This window comes from Salmo trutta, chromosome 5 (assembly GCF_901001165.1).
Source record: "Salmo trutta chromosome 5, fSalTru1.1, whole genome shotgun sequence".
Classification (NCBI taxonomy): Eukaryota; Metazoa; Chordata; class Actinopteri; order Salmoniformes; family Salmonidae; genus Salmo; species Salmo trutta.
Genome location: NC_042961.1, coordinates 53258931 through 53275049, shown reverse-complemented (window position 1 = coordinate 53275049; position 16119 = coordinate 53258931). Strand labels below are relative to the sequence as shown.

The window sequence follows — 16119 nt, the reverse complement described above, 5'->3', positions numbered from 1 at the left end:
GTGCTTCCTCAGAGGTAGGGAGGCGAGCAGGCCAGAGGTGGATGAACGCAGTGCCCTTGTTTGGGTGTAGGGCCTGATCAGAGCCTGAAGGTACGGAGGTGCCGTTCCCCTCACAGCTCCGTAGGCAAGCACCATGGTCTTGTAGCGGATGCGAGCTTCAACTGGAAACCAGTGGAGAGAGCGGAGGAGCGGGGTGACGTGAGAGAACTTGGGAAGGTTGAACACCAGACGGGCTGCGGCGTTCTGGATGAGTTGTAGGGGTTTGATGGCACAGGCAGGGAGCCCAGCCAACAGCGAGTTGCAGTAATCCAGACGGGAGATGACAAGTGCCTGGATTAGGACCTGCGCCGCTTCCTGTGTGAGGCAGGGTCGTACTCTGCGGATGTTGTAGAGCATGAACCTACAGGATCGGGTCACCGCCTTGATGTTAGTGGAGAACGACAGGGTGTTGTCCAGGATCACGCCAAGGTTCTTAGCACTCTGGGAGGAGGACACAAGGGAGTTGTCAACCGTGATGGCGAGATCATGGAACGGGCAGTCCTTCCCCGGGAGGAAGAGCAGCTCCGTCTTGCCGAGGTTCAGCTTGAGGTGGTGATCCGTCATCCACACTGATATGTCTGCCAGACATGCAGAGATGCGATTCGCCACCTGGTTGTCAGAAGGGGGAAAGGAGAAGATTAATTGTGTGTCGTCTGCATAGCAATGATAAGAGAGACCGTGTGAGGATATGACAGAGCCAAGTGACTTGGTGTATAGCGAGAATAGGAGAGGGCCTAGAACAGAGCCCTGGGGGACACCAGTGGTGAGAGCACGTGGTGCGGAGACAGCTTCTCGCCACGCCACCTGGTAGGAGCGACCTGTCAGGTAGGACGCAATCCAAGCGTGGGCCGCGCCGGAGATGCCCAGCTCGGAGAGGGTGGAGAGGAGGATCTGATGGTTCACAGTATCAAAGGCAGCAGATAGGTCTAGAAGGATGAGAGCAGAGGAGAGAGAGTTAGCTTTAGCAGTGCGGAGAGCCTCCGTGACACAGAGAAGAGCAGTCTCAGTTGAATGCCCAGTCTTGAAACCTGACTGATTAGGATCAAGAAGGTCGTTCTGAGAGAGATAGCAGGAGAGCTGGCCAAGGACGGCACGTTCAAGAGTTTTGGAGAGAAAAGAAAGAAGGGATACTGGTCTGTAGTTGTTGACATCGGAGGGATCGAGTGTAGGTTTTTTCAGAAGGGGTGCAACTCTCGCTCTCTTGAAGACGGAAGGGACGTAGCCAGCGGTCAAGGATGAGTTGATGAGCGAGGTGAGGTAGGGGAGAAGGTCTCCGGAAATGGTCTGGAGAAGAGAGGAGGGGATAGGGTCAAGTGGGCAGGTTGTTGGGCGGCCGGCCGTCACAAGACGCGAGATTTCATCTGGAGAGAGAGGGGAGAAAGAGGTCAAAGCACAGGGTAGGGCAGTGTGAGCAGGACCAGCGGTGTCGCTTGACTTAGCAAACGAGGATCGGATGTCGTCAACCTTCTTTTCAAAATGGTTGACGAAGTCATCCGCAGTGAGGGAGGAGGGGGGGGAGGGGGAGGAGGATTCAGGAGGGAGGAGAAGGTAGCAAAAAGCTTCCTAGGGTTAGAGGCAGATGCTTGGAATTTAGAGTGGTAGAAAGTGGCTTTAGCAGCAGAGACAGAAGAGGAAAATGTAGAGAGGAGGGAGTGAAAGGATGCGAGGTCCGCAGGGAGGCGAGTTTTCCTCCATTTCCGCTCGGCTGCCCGGAGTCCTGTTCTGTGAGCTCGCAGTGAGTCGTCGAGCCACGGAGCAGGAGGGGAGGACCTCCAGGAGGGGAGGACCTCCTGCTCCGACTTCACTGTCTTGTCTTTATCAATGTGATTTTGTTTCACTGAATCTCCATCTGTATAGGCTACTTGGTTCATTGGTGTCTGGCTGGGCCAGTAAGGGAAGGTGGTATAGCTCATCTATTCGCTTGATCATCTATCACTGATCTGAAATATTTAGGATCCAAAATAGCTGCGGTTCCATATGTTCCCGTGACGCAAGTTGTGTGGGAAAAAATATTATTTGGGTTTTATTCTGTTATATTCCATTAAAATCTTATTACAAAATATATGTGTGTTGACTGTGATCAGGGTATGCGTGTCTTGAACGCTTAATGAACAAAATAATGAACTAATGATTTCATTCATTTGGACCTAACAAATTCAACTCTAAATATGCCATTCTATTGGTTTTGCAATACATTTTATTAGTCTTATAATGTTTCTTAATAAGACCTGCCTAAACAAATTAATAATGGATTTATTGTTGATGGTGTATATTCAATGGACCTATTAATCTAGAAACTTACTCACATCTGCACTATACCTCTCTCTCTCTCTCTCTGCATTATTCATCTGTGGACACACTCAAGGAGAGTTAACCTGTGACTAAAAATGTTGTTGTTTAATTCAAGAATCCACTTCACAAAATATCATTAGTTAATATACCATTACCATTATTAGCAAATCAGACAAATTATGCTGCGCTCTGCCTATTGGCTACTTAACTTATTCAAGGCCGTCTCATGTCTCTCTACGAGAGATGGGTGTAGGAGTCAGGCGCAGGAGAGAAGATAATTCCAATAACCAGAGTTTAATAAAGTCCATCAAAAAATCATACAGGCACCGAACAAAAATACACAGTCCAACAATGACCAAAAGAACAAAATCCCAATGACAACCTGAATTTAAAAAATGATGAACAAAAACAACGTTTCCCAAACATAACACAGGGAAACGAAAAATATACCCGCACGACACAAAGCGGGTAGAAAGAAAATAAATACCCACACTAATCAAACCAAACAAAAAACAGGTGCACAACAAAACAGACATGACTAAACGAAAAGGAAAAAAGGATCAGTGGCAGCTAGTAGACCGGCGACGACGACCGCCGAGCACCACCCGAACAGGGAGAGGCGCCACCTTCGGTGGAAATCGTGACAGATGGCTAGAAATGTACACATGTTGTGCTCTTGCAGGAAGCCACCACTCCCCCAGTGTTGACTACAAATGAGCTATAAGCTATAACTGGGCTAATAACTCACTAACTAGGAAAGAATATGATCACATGTGCACACATTGCCACATGTAGCCATCACTTTGAGCTCAAAACAAGCTCATGTACTTGCGACCTCTCATACAGTCCAGTTCAAAGTGAATGGCACAGATCCATATGGCAATGGCTATTTGCATAATATGCCTATTGCAGCTCTGATTGGTTATGGCGCACCGGTCTGTGTAGAGTACTGGCCTCTGCCTACAGGAACATCTCTTACACGGTTAGTTTTGCATACCAAGTCTTGCATAGATTGTTTTGCTTCGGTATGTTATATTGAAAGTGGCTAATATTGTGTTGATTCCATCACAATTCCCACAGTAGAGTGCAACGTTGATAGTGTTACCTAAAGGAGAAAACCGAAGTTCAATCTAGTTGATGTTTCTTCTGCACACAGCAGTTCCCCTGGTCCGCAGGTGCGCAGTTTAGAGGGGACATTGCTGGTCTGTATGTAAATCAAAAATAAAAGTGACCATATTACCTACTGAAGTCAGATCATGCTTTGGAAAGATTGGTGCTGTGACTGTAATTGTTTTCATATAACTGTTTCCACAGCTTTGCCCACGGCCTCAGTGAAGATAGTCACTCCACAGGGTCTCCTCTACCCTGGAGAGACAGTCACTCTGCAGTGTGACATATCAGACTACACAGACTGGACGTACGGCTGGTTTAGATACAGTGAAGAGCTTCCCAGTTAGACCAGAAAACCATCATCATCTCTCTCCCTGACCAGGCTGGTCAGTACCAGTGTGTTGGGACGAGGAGAGGTCGACCCCAGAAGTCATATCTCAGCTCAGCTCTCCCCATCATCATCACTGGTGAGCTCACTGTTTAACTTCAACTACAGAGTCTTCTGAATGGAAGTTTTACTGCTACAGACACAGACCAGACTCTACACCAGTAACCACAACCTCTGGATACTCCTACACACTCAGCTGGGTCAGTGTCTCTGATGGAGGACAGTACTGGTGCAGAGCTGGGAGAGGAGACCCAGTCTACTACACCCTGTATAGTGACCCAGTCCAGATAAACATTACTGGTGAGTCTAAAACAGTTTTATGATAAATGGTTGTTATTTTATATGGATAGAAAGTCATCTAGGGTATAATATTTTGTCTGCTCATTGTATCACATAAATGATAGCTAACTTGAAGCTATAGTGCAACTGTTTATTCAGTTAGTTGTGTCTGTGCAGAGAGACCTGTTGCTGTTCTGATCCTCCAACCCAACTGGACCAAGATATTCAGAGGAGAGACTGTTACTATGAGATGTGACATACAGGGAGGAGGAGACACTGACTGGGACTACAGGTGGATTAAGAATAGTCAGTCATTCCGACCATTTCACACAAAGCCTGACCATAGAATCAGTCCTGTCTACAGGTCTAACAGTGGTTCAGATACCTGTGAGGGTGTAAAGGGAAACAAGCTCTCCAATATCAATGATGCTGTGCAACTGACTGTGTCTGGTAAGTCTATCTAATCATGTAAACATTTCCATGGGTAACAATAATCAATGCAAAGACAGAAAGTTAGAAAACTGAAACATGTCCTCTGTCTGATCACAGATCAACCCCAACCTGTCCTGAGTATCTCTCCTCAGTGGCTGAACCCTGGGGCCTCGGTGATGCTGAGCTGTGGGGTTAAAAAGTTGTCTCCAGACTGGAGGTTCTCCTGGTACAGGACTGTTCCCTACAGAGCTGGGTTACCCTCCCTATCAGACAAGTCTTACTCTCTACAGCCCCTATCTGACAATGTGACTAGTGAAGACTCCTACACTCTGATCCCTGCTGGTCCTACTCCCACAGGAGGATATGTGTGTAGAGCTGGGAGAGGAGACCCAGTCTATGACACACTTTACAGTGAACCGTGGTTTCTCTGGGGAGAAGGTAACCAACCTCAATGAACCTGTATTGAATAATATTTAAGTTAATCTCATGTGTGTGTGTGTGTATATATATATATATATATATATATATATATATATATATATATATATATATATATATACACACATACACTGCTTAAAAAAATAAAGGGAACACTAAAATAACACATCCTAGATCTGAATGAATGAAATAATCTTATTAAATACTTTTTTCTTTACATAGTTGAATGTGCTGACAACAAAATCACACAAAAATAATCAATGGAAATCCAATTTATCAACCCATGGAGGTCTGGATTTGGACTCACACTCATAATTAAAGTGGAAAACCACACTACAGTCTGATCCAACTTTGATGTAATGTCCTTAAAACAAGTCAAAATGAGGCTCAGTAGTGTGTGTGGCCTCCACGTGCCTGTATGACCTCCCTACAACGCCTGGGCATGCTCCTGATGAGGTGGCGGATGGTCTCCTGAGGGATCTCCTCCCAGACCTGGACTAAAGCATCCGCCAACTCCTGGACAGTCTGTGGTGCAACGTGGCGTTGGTGGATGGAGCGAGACATGATGTCCCAGATGTGCTCAATTGGATTCAGGTCTGAGGAATGGGCGAGCCAGTCCATAGCATCAATGCCTTCCTCTTGCAGGAACTGCTGACACACTCCAGCCACATGAGGTCTAGCATTGTCTTGCATTAGGAGGAACCCAGGGCCAACCGCACCAGCATATGGTCTCACAAGGGGTCTGAGGACCTCACCTCGGTACCTAATGGCAGTCAGGCTACCTCTGGCGAGCACATGGAGGCTGTGCGGCCCACCAAAGAAATGCCACCCCACACCATGACTGACCCACCGCCAAACCGGTCATGCTGGAGGATGTTGCAGGCAGCAGAACGTTCTCCACGGCGTCTCCAGACTCTGTCACGTCTGTCGCGTGTTCAGTGTGAACCTGCTTTCATCTGTGAAGAGCACAGGGCGCCAGTGGCGAATTTGCCAATCTTGGTGTTCTCTGGCAAATGCCAAACGTCCTGCACGGTGTTGGGCTGTAAGCACAACCCCCACATGTGGACGTCGGGCCCTCATACCACCCTCATGGAGTCTGTTTCTGACCGTTTGAGCAGACACATGCTCATTTGTGGCCTGCTGGAGGTCATTTTGCAGGGCTCTGGCAGTGCTCCTCCTGCTCCTCCTTGCACAAAGGCGGAGGTAGCGGTCCTGCTGCTGGGTTGTTGCCCTCCTACGGCCTCCTCCACGTCTCCTGATGTACTGGCCTGTCTCCTGGTAGCGCCTCCATGCTCTGGACACTACGCTGACAGACACAGCAAACCTTCTTGCCACAGCTCACATTGATGTGCCATCCTGGATGAGCTGCACTACCTGAGCCACTTGTGTGGGTTGTAGACTCCGTCTCATGCTACCACTAGAGTGAAAGCACCGCCAGCATTCAAAAGTGACCAAAACATCAGCCAGGAAGCATAGGAACTGAGAAGTGGTCTGTGGTCTCCACCTGCAGAACCACTCCTTTATTGGGGGTGTCTTGCTTATTGCCTATAATTTCCACCTGTTGTCTATTCCATTTGCACAACAGCATGTGAAATGTATTGTCAATCAGTGTTGCTTCCTAAGTGGACAGTTTGATTTCACAGAAGTGTGATTGACTTGGAGTTACATCGTGTTGTTTAAGTGTTCCCTTTATTTTTTTGAGCAGTATATATATAAAACTATAGGATTGACTCTGTCTCTTCTTGTTTCATATCTGCAGCCTTCAGTGTCTCTTACAGTAAATCAATGCATGACGTTATGTTACATTCTGTAACTGAATGATTGCGTCTCATAAAATTAAATACAAGCTCATAAGATGTTGATATATTGTGAGTGATGATTCCAGATTTACAGAATTATTTATATATTATGTGTTATAGTGTGGACACTATATAAATAATTACATGGTTATTATTGGCATTAACCTTGACCTTTCCCCTTTGATGATGTCATCACCAAGAGTGAGTTCTGTGCAATGTGATTCTACCACCGGCTGAGTGGGCTATATAGTTCTGTTATATTTGTACCGTTTGTACCTGGCAATACACCTTTAGGTTTGGGTTGAAAGTAAAGGAAAGTAATATCGAAATGCGTGTGGGCATTCCTTGTCAAGTTACTACACCTTTTTGGCGACGAGGATAAAACTTTATCAACTTGTACAGGGCGAGTTAGCTAGCTAGCTTAATGAGCGACGGAGAGCAGGTGCCACTGGACGGAAACGCCGACGGGGACAATCAGCAGCAAGTGCAAATCGCTAACGAGGATCAAGGACAGGTTGGCGTTATAATGGCAATGTTTGGGACTATCACTGAGTTTGTGGAAGAGAACGAAGACTGGACGGAATATGTGGAAAGGTTGGGACACTTTTTCTTGGCAAATGGAATCATAGATGAGGCTAAACAGCGCTCTATTCTCTTGAGTGTGTGTGGGGCTAAAACCTACAAGCTAATGAGGAATTTGGCTACACCACGGAGACCGGGAGAAATTCCTTTTGGGGATCTAGTTGCTCTCGTGCAGACTCACCACAATCCAAAGCCTTCAGTGATTGTCCAGAGGTTCAAGTTTAACTGCCATTTTCGGAAAACAGGTCAGTCTGTTGCTAACTTTGTTGCTGAATTACGTGAACTCTCTGAACATTGTGAGTTTGGGGCTATGTTAGAGGACATGCTCCGTGACAGATTAGTCTGTGGCATTAATGAGGACAGCATACAGCGCCGGTTGCTTGGGGAAGCCACACTGACTTTCAAGAGGGCATTGGAACTATCTCAAGGGATGGAGATGGCCGCTAGTAATGTGAAAAATATTCAAAAGGCCAACAGTGAAAGTTGTGCAGTGCATCAGGTGACAAAAGAGGTGGCAGGAAAAAGGGGAAAAGCAGTGGAATGTTTCAGATGTGGAGGGACACATTATGGTAACAACTGTAAGTTCATGGAGACTGTCTGTCACAATTGCAACAAAAAGGGACATTTAGCAAAAAAATGCAGGGGTCCTAGGAGCAAGCCAGAGGGTGGGCGGACTGGGCTGGGCAAGTTCACAGCACCAAAGCCTCAGTCAGCAGCGCACCACCTAGAGAGCACAGAGGAGGAGGACGAGCATTGTTCCTACAACATGTTTAATGTGAGGGAGCCGCGCGCAGAGCCTATTTATGCTACAGTGGAGGTAGATGGAAAGCAGATGAGGATGGAGGTTGACACGGGGGCCTCTGCCTCTGTCATAAGTGAGGAGACCTACAAACAAAAATGGGGCTCAAGACAGGTTTCTGCCCTCACACCGGCAGGGATCAGACTGCGTACGTACACCGGGGAGACCATACCATTGCTTGGGGCTCTAGAAGTGAACATTGCATACAACAGCCAGGAAGCGAGAGCACGGCTCCTGGTGGTGAAAGGGAATGGGCCTAGTTTACTAGGGCGTGACTGGCTAAACAAAATACAACTGAGCTGGGGTGAGATAAAACACACCCGAGTGACTGAGGATGTCATTCAAAAATACCCAGAGATTTTCAAAGATGAACTGGGCACACTGCAGGGCACTGCAGTTAAGCTGTTCGTGGATCCTCAGGCCGAGCCTCGCTTTTTCAAGCCCAGGACAGTGCCTTACGCCATGAAAAAGAAAGTGGAAGATGAGTTGGAGCGGCTGCAGGAAGCAAACGTCATTACTCCCGTTCAGTTCTCCCGCTGGGCAGCTCCTATCGTTCCCGTTCTGAAAAGTGACGGCACGGTGCGTATATGTGGGGACTACAAACTCACCATCAACAGGGCCTCTAAGCTAGACGCTTACCCGCTGCCACGGGTGGAGGACTTGTTCGCGACACTGGCAGGAGGCAAGACGTTCTCAAAGCTTGACATGAGTCACGCCTACCAACAGCTCCTCCTGGACGAGGACTCAAAAGAGTATGTCACAGTCAACACGCACAAAGGCTTGTTCAGGTACAACCGCTTGGTTTTCGGAGTGGCGTCCAGCCCAGCCATTTTCCAGAGGACAATGGACAATCTGCTGCAGGGGATCCCTCATGTAGCAGTGTACCTGGATGACATCCTGGTTACAGGGGAGACGGAGGAGGAGCACCTCCACCTTCTGGACCAGGTGTTAAAGAGATTCTCTGAGGCAGGGCTGCGCCTGAAGCGTAGCAAGTGCACATTCCAAGCACAGAGTGTGACATACCTAGGTCACAAGATCACAGCGCAGGGTCTGTGTCCTGTGGAGGACAAAGTCAGGGCAATCAAGGATGCTCCAAACCCCAAGAATGGGTCAGAGCTCAGGTCGTTCCTGGGCATGGTGAACTACTATGGGAAGTTCCTCCCTGAGCTGTCAACAGTGTTGGCTCCACTTTATCAGTTGCTCCACAAAGACTGTAAATGGAAGTGGGGGCCAGCACAAGAGAAAGCTTTCAAGGAAGTGAAAGCACTACTACAATCAGCACAACTTCTGGTTCATTTTGACCAAGACAAAGAGATCATCCTGTCAGGTGACGCCTCACCCTATGGCGTCGGGGCAGTACTCTCTCATCAGATGGAGGACGGGTCAGAGAGACCCATTGGATTTGCATCACGTACGCTGACGAGTGCTGAGAAGGGTTATTCACAGTTAGACAAGGAAGGTCTGGCCATAGTCTTTGCTGTGAAACGCTTCCATCAGTACCTCTACGGTCGTCATTTCACCATATGCACTGACCACAAACCACTGATGAGCCTTTTTAGTGAATCAAGATGCATTCCGCCCATGGCTTCAGCAAGGTTACAGCGTTGGGCCCTGACACTGTCGGCTTACCAGTATACGATAGTGTATAGAGCGGGGAAGGACAATGCAAATGCAGACGCGCTCAGCCGTCTCCCGCTACCAGAGATGCCTGCCACAACTGTGGTGCCTCCCGAGACAATTTTCCTAATGGAGAGATTGTCAAACTCACCTGTGAATGCCAATCAGATCAAACAGTGGACAGACCGGGATCCTATCCTGTCCCAAGTGAAAAGATTCCTGATGCAGGGTTGGCCTCCTGTCATAGAGGATGATGGACTAGGACCTTACGCAAAGCGCAAAACTGAGCTGAGTGTGCAGGATGGCTGCATACTCTGGGGGTCCAGAGTGGTTGTTCCACCCCCTGGCCGTGCACAAGTCATGGATGAGGTCCATGAGGCTCACCCGGGTGCCTCCCGGATGAAAAGTTTAGCCAGATCTTACATCTGGTGGCCTAACATGGATCAGGAGGTAGAAGACAAAGTTAAATCATGTTCTGAGTGCCAGATCAACCAGAAGATGGCGCCGCCCGCGCCACTACATCTGTGGGAGTGGCCTGACCACCCATGGTCTAGGCTGTATATAGATTTTGCAGGCCCTTTCATGGGTCACATGTTCCTTGTCATGGTGGACGCACACTCCAAGTGGCTGGAGGCGCACATCATGAGCAACATCACAGCGACCACAACCATCGAAAAGCTTCGGCAGGTGTTTTCAACCCATGGTCTGCCGGACTCTCTGGTGTCCGACAACGCAACAACGTTTACCTGTGATTTGTTCCAAGAATTCATGCGGAGAAACGGGATCCGCCATGTCCGCAGCGCCCCGTTTCACCCGGCCTCAAACGGCTTAGCGGAGCGGGCTGTGCAGACACTGAAAGAGGGGCTCAAAAGGATGACTGGGGGAACCATCACTACTAAGCTCTCTCGGTTCTTGTTCCAGTACCGCATCACGCCACAAACAACAACAGGACAGGCTCCAGCGGTGATGTTAATGGGCAGAAGGCCAAAAGCTCACCTGGATCTACTGCGTCCGAACATCAGAGCACGAGTGGAACGGAAGCAGGAGAAACAAAAAGAGAGACATGACCACCACGCAAGGGAGAGACAGTTAAAACCCAATGACACTGTCTACATCCGCAACTTCACAAGCAGCCAACGCTGGTTGCCAGGTATCATTCTGAGTCAGAGTGGTCCCGTCTCCTTTGTGGTCAAAGTGACTGATGGTCGAGTCATGCGCAGACACCAGGACCATCTCCGCCTGCGCTATGACAAAGACAAGACCATGTTTTCAGACGGAACAGCTGTGGGTGGTAGTATACAAGTTGAAATCCCACAGGAAACAGCATCTGAGGAACAGGGGCATTCAGTGGTTCCAGCAGAGGGTGATGGACATTCTCTCACAAACACCCAACCCGCTCCTGTGCCCTCAGACCCAGCTCCACTGGGACATGCCTTACCTGTGTCTCGTAGCACACCAGGAGTACTGCGCAGATCACAGCGTAGTCACAAGCCTCCTGAAAGACTAACTCTGTAGTTGAGACTGAGAGACTCGTGGTGTTAGTGTTTGTTTGGAGCAGCAGACCTAGTTGAAAAGAAATAAGGACTGTCATTTTATTGTTGTTGTTTTGGTTACATTTACCGTAACACCAGCAGAAGTTCTACAGGGTGGTGTAGTAAAGAGAAGAAAACACTAATGTGGTTTACTTGTTAACCTTATGTTTTCCTTACAAGGGGGGATTTAAATTGAGGGGGGAGAAGTGTTATAGTGTGGACACTATATAAATAATTACATGGTTATTATTGGCATTAACCTTGACCTTTCCCCTTTGATGATGTCATCACCAAGAGTGAGTTCTGTGCAATGTGATTCTACCACCGGCTGAGTGGGCTATATAGTTCTGTTATATTTGTACCGTTTGTACCTGGCAATACACCTTTAGGTTTGGGTTGAAAGTAAAGGAAAGTAATATCGAAATGCGTGTGGGCATTCCTTGTCAAGTTACTACATTATGTTACACAGATGGTGATGTGATCCTGGAGAGCCCTGTCCATCCTGTGACTGAAGGAGACTCTGTGACTCTGACCTGTACATTTAGATATCAGGAAACAAATCCTAAACTCAAGACTGATTTCTACAAAGATGGAGTACTCATCAATAATGAGACCACAGGAGAGATGACCATTACTACAGTATCCAAGTCAGATGAAGGATTCTATAAGTGTAAATCCGATGAAGGAGAATCACCAGAGAGCTGGGTGACAGTGAGGGTCAGAAGAGCAGTGTGTGTTCATGTGAGAAGAGCATTGTGTGTGTTCAAGTGTCTTGATGGTTAAACATGTGTTTTGCTAGTCCCTCCAAGTTCCGTTGTCTCCATCTCTCTGCCCATTTATCATCACAAGTTAGTTACCTTTTTATTATCTGCGTGAAAAACATGTGATTTAAGTGTTGATGTTAATATTTGCACTCCCCTAGAAAATATCTCTTAACTAAATTGTCAAAAGACTGGTCAGCCCACTTTCTGTTCATGCTCTATACTCTAAACCTATATAACCTCTCTGTCTGTGCTGTTCTCTCTCCAGTCTCAGATACATACAGGAATTGAACTACTTTATTTATTTTTCACCTCAGAGTCTGATGGTGTTGTGCTGTTCTCTCTCCAGTCTCTCCAGTCGTATCTCCTGGATCCTCTACATCAGTCCTAGTAGGAGTGGTTGTGGGTCTGGTTGTTGCTGGTGTTCTACTGGTCATTCTCCTGGTCCTGCTGTGGAGATATCAAAACAGCAAAGGTGAGACTCATCTTCTCTCATTTCATGGAAAACGTCTTATTATGTTTAGGATAAAAATCAAAACATGAAATTAAAATATAAATAGGTGAAGAAAGTTCAGTACATAACACAATGTGTTTGTCATTACAGGTTCCTGTTTCAACAGAATATTATGGTGAGAACACCTGTCTCTCAACTATATTGATACACAGTATTCTCTGTGCTTCTTAAGCTGAGTATCTTTCTCCATGTAGGCCCCCTCAGCCCCAGAGCACAAACCAGGACCCCCAACAGGACCAAGGATCTACCCAAGGCCAGACTCCTGATACTGTTTATACATGTCTGCATGGTCAGTCTCTCAGCCCAGACCTCAACCACTCTTCACTCTGCAACCTCATACACTGATTCATCAAGATCCACTTTGTATAACAACATGTTACCATACTCTCTGTCCGTAGACAAGCTGAGGGACAATCAACCTAACTAACCTGTTTCTCTCTTCTTTGACCAACAGGTGGCGTGAACATCTACGATACGATCCATCCCTCAGACAACAATGATAATGGTGGTGTAATGTAATGTTTTCACTATGAATGTGTACTAGTCTGCTGCTCTTCATTTAATATGACATGTAGTTTGACTAAGTGGAGGTGTTTGTGTATTATGTCTCAGATGCTGCTGGTGCTTCTGCTGCTGGACCAAGTCATGTGACTTACGCCCAGATTCAACTCAAAAAGTTGGACAAGAAAAAGAAAGGTGAATCTCAACTGTGACATATATTGATAAAAATTTTTTTAGCAGTGTATCTAAGATGAGTAAAAACGTGTACATATATATATATATTTACAAATTCTCTGCATTTCCTCCTTCTCCTCAGAAAAGCGAGATTATCCTGAAGAAAATAGAGTCTACTCTGAGGTGAAGACAGGGAAAGCCACAGGTAAGACCCATTCTACAGGTTGGCAGTCATTAAAACCTTAATTCATAATTTCATAATTTCAGAGTTTGTTGCGAAGAGGCAGAATATTCAATAATCTAAGTCCTTCATTTGTTTACTGGAAATGTCCATTGTCAGCAGCAGCTGGACCTGTTGATGTGACCTATGCTGAGAAGGCCAAAGTCAAGAAGAAGAGAGGTAAGACAGGACATCCCTCCCTCCATATTCCCCTTATCAGAACCTCATATCACACATATACAAACACACATATACAAACAAAATCACACGCACACACACACACACACACACACAATAATACATTGTAAAAATGTTTTATTTTTTGTTGTTGATAAAAAAAATGTGTTGAGTCATGGTTTAATTGTGTATTACTGTAACAGCTTTTTAAACAATGATATGGTGTAATGATGATGGATCTTATCTGCAGCTACAGTAATTGTATCAGCATTGTATTGTGTATTGAATTGTATTGTTTGTGGCTTTTTAAATTTGAGTCATTTAGCAGATGCTCTTATCCCGAGTGATTTACACGAGCAGTTAGGGTTAAATGCCTTGAGGTACAGACACATTTTTCACTTAGTCAGTTCGGGGATTCAAACCAGCAACCCTTTGGTTGCTCCTAACCACTAGGCTAGCTGTTGCCCTTGTTTAGTTTATATATTTTATTGCAATAAATAGCAGCTAAAAACGGAATTGCTTATAGAAGAACAAACAAAAAACATCAACAAATCTATCAATTGTGAGAGTTATGGAACTGGAAGAGATGATGGATGATCAGGGAAGCAGATCTGATGGCATTGAGATCTGAGGAAGCTTTGATGGTCTGATGATCCTATGAGTGGAGGAGGGAGCCGGTCAGAATAGAAAGACAGTCAGTGTCCGTAGCTTCAGCAGAACCCCATGCTGTCTCCTCATGTCCTCCGTGCTCTGGGCTGGTGATGGTTAGCTTAGCTGGCTAGCCACTCCTCTCCACTAACTCTATGTAGCTCCCACTTAGGTGATGCTATTATGCTGCCGTAAAGGTGCTAGAATAATAATATTAACAGTCAGAGTAGCTTATCCACTAGTCCCAGCCATCTCCTCATGCAGTCCTCTCACTTCTTCTGCTTCTCTCCAAGCCAGTGTTGTGGCATTCTAATCCATTCAAATCTCCAAGCTAGCAAGTAAGCCAGAAAACTGGCACAGTCAAACTTAAAATTCAGTTATTATTCACGGATTCTGAAAAAGCAATCAAAAATCAAAAAGCAGATAGAAAAATTGCAATACGAAAATACTTAAAGGCCCAGCGCAGCCAAAAATTTGATTTCCTGTGATATTTATATATACGTATATATACTGCTCAAAAAAATAAAGGGAACACTTAAACAACACAATGTAACTCCAAGTCAATCACACTTCTGTGAAATCAAACTGTCCACTTAGGAAGCAACACTGATTGAGAATACATTTCACACGCTGTTGTGCAAATGGAATAGACAACAGGTGGAAATTATAGGCAATAAGCAAGACACCCCCAATAAAGGAGTGGTTCTGCAGGTGGAGACCACAGACCACTTCTCAGTTCCTATGCTTCCTGGCTGATGTTTTGGTCACTTTTGAATGCTGCCGGTGCTTTCACTCTAGTGGTAGCATGAGACAGAGTCTACAACCCACACAAGTGGCTCAGGTAGTGCAGCTCATCCAGGATGGCACATCAATGCGAGCTGAGGCAAGAAGGTTTGCTGTGTCTGTCAGCGTAGTGTCCAGAGCATGGAGGCGCTACCAGGAGACAGGCCAGTACATCAGGAGACATGGAGGAGGCCGTAGGAGGGCAACAACCCAGCAGCAGGACCACTACCTCCGCCTTTGTGCAAGGAAGAGCAGGAGGAGCACTGCCAGAGCCCTGCAAAATGACCTCCAGCAGGCCACAAATGTGCATGTGTCTGCTCAAACGGTCAGAAACAGACTCCATGAGGGTGGTATGAGGGCCCGACGTCCACAGGTGGGGGTTGTGCTTACAGCCCAACACCGTGCAGGACGTTTGGCATTTGCCAGAGAACACCAAGATTGGCAAATTCACCACTGGCGCCCTGTGCTCTTCACAGATGAAAGCAGGTTCACACTGAGCACGTGACAGACGTGACAGAGTCTGGAGACGCCGTGGAGAACGTTCTGCTGCCTGCAACATCCTCCAGCATGACCGGTTTGGCGGTGGGTCAGTCATGGTGTGGGGTGGCATTTCTTTGGGGGGCCGCACAGCCCTCCATGTGCTCGCCAGAGGTAGCCTGACTGCCATTAGGTACCGAGATGAGATCTTCAGACCCCTTGTGAGACCATATGCTGGTGCGGTTGGCCCTGGGTTCCTCCTAATGCAAGACAATGCTAGACCTCATGTGGCTGGAGTGTGTCAGCAGTTCCTGCAAGAGGAATGCTTTAGTCCAGGTCTGGGAGGAGATCCCTCAGGAGACCATCCGCCACCTCATCAGGAGCATGCCCAGGCGTTGTAGGGAGGTCATACAGGCACGTGGAGGCCACACACACTACTGAGCCTCATTTTGACTTGTTTTAAGGACATTACATCAAAGTTGGATCAGCCTGTAGTGTGGTTTTCCACTTTAATTTTGAGTGTGACTCCAAATCCAGACCTCCATGGGTTGATAAAT

The 16119-nt window shown here is 46.8% G+C and overlaps 1 protein-coding gene across 1 annotated transcript; it reads left to right on the top strand.

Moving 5' to 3' along the window:
* The first annotated feature begins 7110 nt into the window (after window positions 1-7110).
* On the top strand, window positions 7111-12848 carry LOC115194971 (uncharacterized protein K02A2.6-like). The gene is made up of 3 exons (XM_029754874.1): window positions 7111-7858; window positions 7916-11017; window positions 12777-12848. Exons 1-3 carry the CDS (start codon window positions 7202-7204, stop codon window positions 12846-12848), a joined length of 3831 nt encoding a protein of 1276 aa, XP_029610734.1. The 5' UTR covers window positions 7111-7201.
* The last annotated feature ends 3271 nt before the right edge of the window (window positions 12849-16119 follow it).

What these genes read in the sequence shown, in the direction of transcription:
- LOC115194971 (XM_029754874.1), top strand. Translation starts at nt 7,202, where the DNA reads ATGAGCGACGGAGAGCAGGTGCCACTGGACGGAAACGCCGACGGGGAC. An exon ending in AAAGTTGTGCAGTGCATCAG is followed by an intron (nt 7,859 to 7,915) that starts GTGACAAAAGAG and finishes TTCAGATGTGGA; the next exon opens with GGGACACATTATGGTAACAA. An exon ending in ACCAGGACCATCTCCGCCTG is followed by an intron (nt 11,018 to 12,776) that starts CGCTATGACAAA and finishes TTCTCCATGTAG; the next exon opens with GCCCCCTCAGCCCCAGAGCA.